This window comes from Psammomys obesus, unplaced genomic scaffold (assembly GCF_907164565.1).
Source record: "Psammomys obesus unplaced genomic scaffold, mPsaObe1.curated_primary_1811, whole genome shotgun sequence".
In the NCBI taxonomy this organism is placed as follows: domain Eukaryota; kingdom Metazoa; phylum Chordata; class Mammalia; order Rodentia; family Muridae; genus Psammomys; species Psammomys obesus.
Genome location: NW_026596057.1, coordinates 19,493,273 through 19,504,691, shown reverse-complemented (window position 1 = coordinate 19,504,691; position 11,419 = coordinate 19,493,273). Strand labels below are relative to the sequence as shown.

Sequence of the window (11,419 nt, the reverse complement as noted above, 5' to 3'; positions counted from 1 at the left end):
CATTATAGCGTCCATTTTCTTACTTTAAACTATATTTCCCCTTTCTTACCCTTCTATATTTAATGTATCCAATTTAGTCTACATTATAACAAAAATATTAAATCTTTTACCAAATGAGACAGGATAAATGTGAGCATGGCTTCACATCAGAGACCAGTTGAGTCACAGAATATTTTTTTGTTTTGTTTTGTTTTTTAGGCCAAGTGGTCATTTGCTGTGGTCATTCTGTTACTTGAAATTGACATTCCTTATTGTACACAGACAGATATAATTATCCAAAATCTATTTACGTTGTAGTACAACTTCTTCATATATATTTAGCTAAATTTTGAATGAACTGTATGAACTGTACGAAATAACAAATGTATGAACTGTATGAACTGTACGAAATAACAAATGTATGAACTGTATGAACTGTAACAAATAATGTAGAGGTTTACCTCCTCCCTGTATTTCTCCCAGCACTAATCTATCCCTTCTGTGAGTTAAAAAAAAAATACAACAAAAAACTTAGTGATTATAGGTTGATTAAATTCTCAGACTGTGTCCATGTCAGGGAAAGGTTTTGCAAGGGAATTGATGCATACAGATGTGAGCCCACAGCTCTTTGATCATAAGGAGAACAGCTACCTCTGTCCTCTGCCTTTGCCTTCCAGCAGATGAACTAAAGTCCTTCAATTTCATTCTATTCCTACTTCTCATTTTCTCAGGAAGCAGTTGGCTTGGGGATTTAAGCTCCAGCTTAACAGACAGAACACAAGCACCTAGAATAGTTTGTTGGCACCAAGTTAACGGTCTTTATTGTTCAGCCCTTATGAACACATATTCCTTAAATTCACCAGAGTGAGTTAGACATCCTTTGCATGATGTGTCTACTTGGATTTGAATTTTGGCTTTAATGGTAGCTAAAAATTAGGAAACTAATTTTTTTCTGTGCAGCTTTTTACGATTAAATGGCTTTCCTTGTCTCCTTTGTTTTGCCAAGAGCAAAACATAGCTAGCTTTCTGAATACAAGAGCATCTAAAGTTCACATATAATACTTCCAATTATAATTCCACAGTTAAGTCTTAATTTTGTCCCTAATTATACCAATCAAGTTTCTAAAGAGTGTCTTTGGAAGAACATCTAGAAATCAATGAATGCAGTAGTCTCATATTAATTTATGTAAGAATCTGTACTTATTTACTTATAATTCTCAACTTATTTATATAAGCTACTTTATAGCTTCTATATAAATGCACTTAAGTGTAAATTTTTCTTTTTGTTTTTTTAATTTTTTGTTTGTTTTGTTTTTTTAAGACAGGGTTTCTCTGTGTAGCCTTGGCTGTCCTGGAATTCAGTCAGTAGACCAGGCTAGCCTCAAGCTCACAGAGATCCACCTGCTTCCCTCTCTAAATGCTGGGATTAAAGGCATGCACCACCACCACCCAGTTTAAGTGTAAAATTTTCTATGTTATGCCATTCCAGAGAGAAAAAAAAAAACTTAATGCAATCCCTATCTTAAAATCCTACAGCTCACAGTGCACATTTCAAAGTATTAATGCCCAGGCCCTGGGACTTGCTGAATTATAATCCTTGGGTGCATGCATTTTAGAGTTTCTATACTCAAAAATGTGCCAGAGTAATTCTCCTTCTCAACCAAGATTCTGCATGACTTTAGAAGACCCTCCACATTGTTCTAGGAATTCTCCATGCTAAAGTACATTTTCATCGCAAATTTTATGTTAGCCAATTTAACAAAAGAGCACCTATTATTATTATCTATAGACATGGAGATATCTTGATTTCTCTTTAGAGGTATCCCTGTACAAGCATGGCAATTAATACTTTATAGCTCGTTAGTGTTACAAGACAATAGCTTCTCTGTGGAAGAGAGCTTTGTTAGAAGCCTAAACAAGAGAATACAGAAATATCATCATGACTCTCCTTGCTTACTCATGCCAAGTCTCCCAAGTTTATGTTCAATGAGTCACAGGCATCATCCAAAAATAATTTCAGAAATAATTACTGTAAAGGTAGCTAGAGTTAAAAGAAAACCTTTGTCCAACCTAAAATTGTATTTTGTGATCACAGAAAACTGCCTGGGAGGTCCAGGGCTACTCCACATATGTATTTATACTATCTCATTTCTGCCAAATTATGGTAATGTCTCTGTAGAATGTGAAGCATTACAGAACATAAAGTGTAATTTGTTTTTCCAAGTCTTTCTGAATTCCTTCCTCTGAACTTTGTACTTTCTTACCTATCTTTCTCAAAGAAGAATCACTAACATGAATCACCCTCAGCCCTTCTTGTATCTCAGGAAATGCTTCCTTTTCACAGTTCATTGCTTCCTGTATGTGCACCCTACCTTGTGATCTATCTCTGTCTAAGTCTTTCCTATCTCTGACCTTTTACTTTCTTGTCTTTAAGTTAGCTCTGTACCTCAGACATCTACCTAAATATCCAACTCTCTTATTTCAAAAATAAAATATGAAAGTCCTTTGTCTCCTCAAACAAGGACTGTTCATTTTCCCCCTTTCTGAGATGTTTTTTTTTTCAGTTTTCACATTGCTATGCTTGAACTTATGTTTTCAATTCATGTAATTTTATGATTAAAATAACTGATTAACTTAATTAAGTGATTCCTAATTAAAACCACACACATTTTCCAAACTTAGGCTAGGCTGTTTCTCATAGCACTCACCATCCTGCTCTCTGAGACTCATCTTTCACCTGATTCTCCTCAAGCTTCCCTGCTGTTTCTTTTAGTTTTCTTCTTCCTCTTTTCTTTGTCTGTCACATTTTGGTGCTCTCAGGATTCTATGAATTAATATGTTGGTTACAACAGCCCAAGTAGTCAAGTAGTAAAGGTTTGTGGAATCACTAAAGCTTGTTATATAGATATTAACATGGTAAGTGGGAGGTCATGGTGAAGGCCTAGCATCAAGGAGAAAAGCTGTGTACATAGATAATGGTGACAGAAAAGACAGAGCAATCAAAGAGGATGAAGCAAAACCTAAATGAAGGACAGTATGTCTGATATGTCACAGCCCTTATCTCCTAATTTCACCAAAAGAAATCCAGGAGACTATGTACCAGCACATGTAAACATAAAGTGGCCTGTGAGTAAACATGTATTACAAAGATTTAAAGGCTCTGCCCTGCGGACTATCAAAGCAGAGGCTGAGACTTACGGCCAACCTTTGGGCAGAATGGAAAGACCAAGAGTCACTCATGAAAGCGGAATAAAAAATGACAAAGCTAATATTTAAAGGAAAAGGGATAGAGCAGACATCACGTCTCTATGAAAATGTGTACAAACGTAAAACTCACTTACATTTCACAGGACTTGTTCTCGGGTTCCTGACGAGATCATGTAAGAAGACATTGCCCAAATCTGACAAAGGCAATGGCTAAAGGTCTGATCTACATCACAAATACACAATTCTATCCCAAGTCAGTGCTCAAGGCCTAGACATCATTTATTGGATATGTTTAAGAAAAGGGTCTTTTTGCTGTAGTCAGTAAAAAGCATCAAGGATCTAATAAATATCGAGTGAAGAAAACAAAACCATGCAGAGGCAAATAACAAAATGATTAAGTGTGCGATTGAACGAAAGGGTCCAAGTGTTTTTACCACATTACTCATGAAACAGGCAGGTGCCTGCTCTTTCCTTCAAGGGAAAGAATAATGATGGGCTACACCCTTCCTTCAGAAGACATAAATCATTTTGAGGGTACAATGAAGGTGGCAAATATGGCCCTGGGTTATTGGTTATTTAACCACAGAATCTGGTTCAAAATATTTAGGAAAAAAATTTAACAACTCTAGATTATCTACACAGGAAACTATATAATACGTAAAAAAGTGGCTGGTAGCCTCAATTGCTTAGAACACGGAACTAACCATATCAATGGTATAACTCTCTAAGAGAAGATTATAATTTAGTACCAAAAATGTTAGATTATGGACCTTAAAGCTGGTCCATCTAGTGACAAACAAGTCACCTGGCCTGTGAGTCAAATTTTCTTTAGCTAAAAAAAAAATGAAGCTTATATCCACTTCATGGGATGAAATAACATGGAGGCTTTAAAAATGCTAAATACATAAACTACAACAGTTTAACACATGAACTTCACCATGACAGAGTACCCAAGTCAGCCTTCTAGGTCAGAGGCAGACATACTATAATAAGGTGATGGTATCATTTGAGACATCTGAAGAAGACCATCTCTTTGGGATTGGGTGGGAATCAAGAGCGGGTTTCTCTGTGTAGTCCCAGCTGTCCTGGGAACTCACTCTGTATACCAGGCTGACTTTAAACTCAGAGGTTTACCTGCCTCTGCCTCCTGAGCTCTGGAATTAAGGGTGTGGGCCACCACAGATAAGATACTTATTTGATTTGCAATATGCTGCTATGGGGTAGGCACACACACACACACACACAAAACAAAAACAAAAACAAAGCAAAACTTGTAGAATCTCTCTAAAAACGTTATCTAAGTATTATTCACAAAATGGTAAGTCCATGGGATAAATGTTAACCTGTGAGTGTTATAGCTAGCCACCTGGTTCAGAGGAGTTTAAATAGACTTAAAGGACTAGTTTAATTCTTAGTTAGATAGGAACCAATGAGGCCTACTACATCTGTGCTATCCAGAGCCATTTTCCCTCTTCTGTAGTCTATAGCATCTTGCATCGTTTTCCCATTTGCCCTAAAGACGAAGATGAATACCTAGTGAATCATATAGACTTAGACATGTTTCTGGAAAACTCTAAATCAGCAAATTATAGGAAGATTAAATTAATTATGGGTGGAGTATGTTATTTGACTACTGTCATATTTATCTAAAATTATCTTCAAGTAGGCTATCCTTTTCTTTTATGCCCTAACTACAACATTAGTCAAAACTGGCTTTAAACAGTAAACTAATGGCCAAAGTCTTAACTAGATATAAATCTATATTACAAGATGTTCTTAAGCTTACTGTAGCATCAGACTGAAACATTTTAGTAACTTGAAGATTCAATTTTGTAAATTGCTCTTTCCTAATGTTTGACTTAGATAAATTGTAAACCTTTAGAAAAATGAAATTAATTAAAAATGCATACTAACCATGTGGATCCAGAAAGGCCAGCAATGTAGGTAGCACAATCCAAAATCCCTGACTCATACAGTGCCTTCATCACACCAGAGAATCCCACCATGGCCCGGAAACCCCCTCCTGAACCCAAAATGGCCACCACAGGCACCTGGAATGAAACAACACAGAGATTGTACAAACAACAAAAAAACATAAATTAATTTCATTTCAGTTTCAACTCTAAGGTTAAACATGTTTTACTTTAATATATATTACTAACATGCTGGCAGTAGGTAATTTTCTTTTGTATGTTTATTCATTTTATTTTGTATACTTAATTTCTTAAAAGAAGTTTTTCATTTAAAAAAATCAAGAATCAAGGTCAATTGAAAAACACATTATTTTAACAATAGCTATAATAACAACCATCACAGCCAAGCTCTATGCTTATGTAGCCTATTATAGTCTATATATTGCTTTCAGGAGCATTGTTTCATTTGGTCTCTCTTTAGACCCTGTGAGATCTAAAAAGAATAATGTTCTTTCAGTCTTTGGGTTAGTGATTTATAGCTGAGTGAACAGCTTGATTTCAAGCAATGTTTACAGGGAGAAATCTTAAACATGTGGTGTCAGATCTGGTGCTAGAAAGAAGAGTGAGGCATGTGGCCAGAAGCCATTTTTTTTTTCCATTTGGAAGGGATGAAGCACCCACAATAAAGACTCCATAAATAGACAGCTTAATAATCAGTACAAACAAGAATCGAGCTAAGATTTAACTAGCACCAAAAGCCATTCTACTTCCTCTTTGGCATTGTTATAAAAAATGGTGAAATTTATTGAGGGAGATGCAGGATTAGAATAGACATTCTATTCCAGGATGTGTAGGCAAACTCTATTTCATATGCATGTTTAAAATCAAATAATCTTGCATAATTTTGTGAAATCATGAAGAGTAAATTTGGATGCTAAAATATAGTCTTCTGAACAGTCATTCTAAAATAACATTCGGAGAAATAATGTGTGCATCTCTTAGCCCCGACTGCTATTTGAACAAAATCAGGTAAAACATGCTGTTAAGAAGTTTTTAGGTTATATTTGGACCTAATATCTTAACGTTTGTGTATGAATATGTCAATAAATCCTTAAATACTTTTTCATAGGATGACAGGAAATGAACTTGCATTTACCAAAAGCTCATGTTTTGATTTAATCTCTCTTGGTGTATGGTTCATAAATACTATTAACTTTCTTCCTTAGAGAAGAAAGCTCTGAGGTGCTTAAGGGCTTTTACATTCCCATAAATTTCAAAGACTAACCATCACAAAAGACGTTTTCCCCATAGTCCTTTGTTAGAAACAATACAATATGTGTCTATAGGGAAAGATGTTCATTGTAAAAACATTGGTTCACATAGTTGTAGAGACTAGAAAGTCTAAACCTGCAGTATGGACCAACAAAGTCCAAGCCTCGGAAAGCTGATAGTACAAAATCCGAAGGAGATACTGCATAATTCCTTCTTGAATAACTAGACAGCCTACCCTTTTTTAGTTTATTCTGTCCTCCAGCTTCTTAGATGAGGGCCACCTATGTGACAGAAAGTAATCTTTTCCTAAGGTAAGCAGCCAGACTTATACAACAAATCTACATCATCCCCACAGCCCCCCCCCTTATTACTTCTCATACATGCATTCAGTTTGGTATCCTCAATTCTAAAGGGCCTGTGGGCCCCTCAAAATATGCTTCACCCTGCTTACTGCAGTCTGGGCTTCTTGAGTACCTGCTTTCCAGCTCTTGTTACATTACAAGGCCTTTGAAGTCCCCCTAACACCTTTGAAAAGAAATATTTCATCTAATCCTTGAGTTCCAGAACCTTTTCTGAGGAAGCTTTCACCCACTCAGTTCACCTTTCAGGCATCTTACTCTGTCTGCCCTATGTTACAATCTCTAAGAATTGACAGAGTAAGAATCAATAGTGCAAAGTGTCACTTTAGAATAAAGGTGAAAGTGAGAGGGATAATATTCTAGATGAAACATACAAACAGGATAATAATCAAACAGCTCAAGGCTCTTTCCATGACTTGCTTCAGAAGCTGTTTTGTTCTGCCTTTCTTCCTTCTGCTCTGTTCTCTTACTAAGACAGATACAGAGAACGTTAAGGACCACTTCATACTTTCGGTTTGTCTAAGGTGGTTTGTTTAACATGAAGGATAGACCTTAAAGCTTGAGTGAATTTGGGTATACACTGTATTGCATGTGCTTTAGCTGTAAAATGGAGATGATGTCTCTTATAGAGTGAAAGCAATGGACACTAGTGGCAGTGGTGTATCTAGAAAAAAATGTGCAGATCACGTAATAGTTATGCAAGAAAATGGTTCATCATAAACACTGCTGAAGGTTATTGTTGATTGCATAGGACCCTGTGAAAATAACTGTTAATAACCTAAGGAACAGCATCTTTTTTTCTGATCATCAATATTTTTTCTTTATAATTATTATTTGTTATAATTTATTTACTTTCCATCCTGGCTGTAGCCCCTTCTCTCATATCCTTCCCATCCCACCCTCCCTCTTCTCCTCTCCCTATATGTCCCTCCCTAGTCCACTGATAGGGGAGGTCCTCCTCCAGTTCCATCTGACCCTAGCCTATCAGGTCTCCTTAGGACTGTCTGGGTCCTCTCTCTCTGTAGGCTACCTCACCAGAGGGAGTTGATCAAAGAGCAGGCAACTGAGTTCCTTCTAGTGACTGCTCCTGCTCCCCTTACCAGGAAACCCACATGGAGACTGAGCTGCCCATGAGCTACATCTGATCAGGGGGTCTAGGTCCTTTCCATGAATGGTCCCTGGATAATTCATCAGTTTCTGCAGGGACCCCTGGACCCACATTTTTTTTTGGCTCTATAAAGAAGCTGAACAAGGAGAACCCTAGGGAAGATGCTTATTCCTTCATCAGAAGGGCAAACAGGTTAGACTTCAGAAATAGGTGAAGACAGGGAACAGGACAGGAGCCTTCCACAGAGGGCCTCCGAAAGACTCTAGCCATCAGGGTATTGAAGCAGAATGCAGGGAATCCTATGGAAGAATGGGTAGATAGAAAGACCTGGAAAGGATAGAAGCTCTACAAGGAGAACAACAGAGCATTTTTGCTGTAACTCTCTTAAGAGGGGTGGATCTTCTCTCATTTCTCCACCCCTCTAACTCCACATTGTAGTTCCCAAACAACTTTGGGAACATTTCTCTTCACACACAAAAAAAAACCCCATAATCTGAAATTTTCAAATACTCAAAATAATGTTTAAAATGAGAACCATCCCAATACACCAAACATTCTTCAACAAAAATCTTAGATGTCTTACTCACAGACCCGTCTCAGCTCTGCACCAAAGTTGTTCAATAACAAGCTTGCTTATCAGATTTAAATTCTACAGCAACAATCATGAAAGAGAAAATGATAGTTTAAAGAATCTCCTTTCGAGAGCAACAGAACCAAAAAAAATCTGAGCACAGGAGTCTTTCCTGAGACTAATACTCCAACCAAGGACTATGCATGGAGATAACCTAAGACCCCTGCACAAATGTAGCCCATGGCAATTCAGTATCCAAGTGGGTTCCATTGTAATAGGAACAGGGACTGTCTCTGACATGAACTGATTGGCCTGCTCTTTAATTACCTCCCTCTGAGGGGGAAGAAGCATTACCAGGCCACAGGAGAAGACAATGCAGCCACTCCTGATGAGACCTAATTGACTAGGATCAGAAGGAAGGAAAAGAAGACCTCCACTATCAGTGGACTTGGGGAGGGGCACAGATGCAGAGGGTGGAGGAAGGGAGGGATTAGGGGGGGAAGAGGGAGGGAACCACAGGGGGTTACAAAGTTACAAAATTACATAAAGTGTAATTAATAAAGAAAAAAATCTCCTTTCAGTAAACACACAAGGCATGCAAAATAGAAGCTACTTTCAAAGGGTGACAATATGCAAAAGCCTAAGTCTACTCAATCTGAACAAGAAGGACTGTCCCAAATGATCGAAATCAGTAGTTTTTATTGTTGTTGTTTTAAAGCTGAGTATTTAGGACCATAAGTTCTCAGATTATTAGAAATCTTAACTACTTTACCAGCCCACTCTCCATGCAGGAAACTGAGGATATTACAATTAACAGTTACTGTCACAGAATACAAAGTAATCAGCAATAATCCCCAGGAGTGTTTATAATGAACCGTTTTATTGTATAACTGCTGTGCTCTGCACATGTTGCTAGATACATCCTAGTGTTCTTTTCCTTGGTTCTATGAGAGACATCATCTCCATTTCATAGCAGAAGCACAAGCAACACAATATGTGCTCAAATTCTTTCAAGATTTAAACTCATCAAGGTCCTATACCAAACACTATTTCTTTTTGAAAAGCAACAACAGTATGGGACATTCTTGATTTTGAGGTTTCCTTGTTACTGTTCTCGAGGTAGGAACAACCCAGTCTCCTATTCCTAGAGGACAACTACGAAGTACTGCAGATCTTTCCAGAGAGCAGGAGAACAGGAGAGTAAGAGACCGATTAAGATAATAATAGAAAATTTGTTCTATGGGATGGATGGCATTGATCAAGTGGTCTGTGGTGTGGACTATGTGCAAATTGATTATCTCTGGTAAAAGGGATGGGAGTAGACAAAAGTCAAACCAGAATTCTAGAAGCCATCTTAAAAAACATGAATTTGACATTTTTGAGTGATATTTCAAAGAAAAAGCATAACTTCCCTATCCATCTGTGCACACAACAACAATGAAGCAACTTACTATACTACTACTTTTACAAATATGAAGCCAATTTTGGTTTTCCCAAGAAGACATACTACGTTTTTCCCACTAAGAAATGCCAGTCAAGGGTAGTAGCAGCAATCACTTTTCTGAAAACCAAGACCACATGCTCAGTGGACATCCACACTAATATGATCCATGGATGTGTCTACTTAAAAGTCTAATCCTCTCATCTAAACCTCCATCTCTTCATTAAGAGCCAGATATTGGTGTTCCTCTGTTTCAAAGCCTGATATTCTTTTCTGTCTCCCTCTCCTTCCTCCTCCCTTTCTTCTTCCCCCTCTATTCCTCCATAAAGTAATGCTGCCAACTACTGCCTAATTCTAGTCCCAGACTCAAACAAAATATTTAATGAGTATCCTGTTTTAGAAGCTATGCTAGTTGCCAGAAACACATCCAGACAACTGTATGTCCCTCATCAAACTTACATTAAAATGGAAAAAGCAGACATCAAATGAATATTTGTACACTTTTAGGTACAACCATGGTAAATTCTGAAAAAACAATGTACTTTTAAGTGTGAGAAAAGGGATTTAATGGACTCAAATTCATATTTTGAAAAAAAAAATCCCTCTGAATTCTGAGTAGACAGAAAGTGGGAAAGAGGAGATACAGAGACTAACGATTTAGTATTTGGAATGCCGAGTTGGAGACACTGAGAGGCTCATTAGTGGAGCAATTAAAGACCCCACGATGAAGCAGATGTTGCAGAGAGGAGGGGCAGTGTTTCAAACGCCAGAAGGACATAGGCAGCTATGTGGTCAGAAAAGGCAGGGTAAGACAACGTTGGCATCTGTTACAGACCTGATGCAGTAGAACAGTGAAGGGATGCCTGAACCATGAAAGAATGCAAAGTATGCTGTGAAGAATGACTGTATATTTTTGTATAAAATATCCATACTCAAGTAGACTCTATCAACATAGATGAGGAGGGGCCTAGGAAGGACCAAATAGTTGACATAGAGTAGTTCCTAAGAACTACAGTTCGTAGTCCATGTCTGATGTAAATCTTCATTTGAGGTGTACAGATTTTAGTATGTTTATCCTATATTATATATCTAATATCCACTAATAAGTAAGTATATGCCATGTGTGTCTTTCTGCTTCTGGGATACCTCACTCAGGATGATCTTTTCTAGATCCCACCATTTGCCTGCAAATTTCATGATTTCCTTGTTTTTATTGCTGAGTAGAATTACATTGTGTAAATGTACCACAATTTCTGTATCCATTCCTCAACTGAGGGACATCTGGGTTGTTTCCAGATTTGGGTTATTACTAAAAGAGCAGCTACAAACATGGTTGAACAAATGTCCTTATTGTGTACTTGAGCATATTTTGGATGTATGCCTAGGAATGGTATGGCTGGATCTTGAGGAAGCACTATTCCTAATAGTCTGAGAAAGCACCAGATTGATTTCCAAAGTGTTTGTACAAGTTTACATTCACACCAGCAATGGAGGAGGGTTCCCCTTTCTCCACAACCTCTCCAGCATGAGTTGTCACTAAGTTTTTTATCTTAGCCATTCTGATGGGTA

At 37.5% G+C, this 11,419-nt stretch overlaps 1 protein-coding gene across 1 annotated transcript in view; it reads right to left on the bottom strand.

The window, feature by feature from the left end:
* The window catches only part of Pla2g4a (phospholipase A2 group IVA), a 227,402-nt gene that overhangs the window by 48,676 nt on the left and 167,307 nt on the right, over positions 1-11,419 (bottom strand). Inside the window, exon 6 of the mRNA XM_055624400.1 lies at positions 5,101-5,237. Coding sequence (XP_055480375.1) covers positions 5,101-5,237 — 137 coding nt within the window. The remainder of the gene's footprint in view (positions 1-5,100; positions 5,238-11,419) is intronic.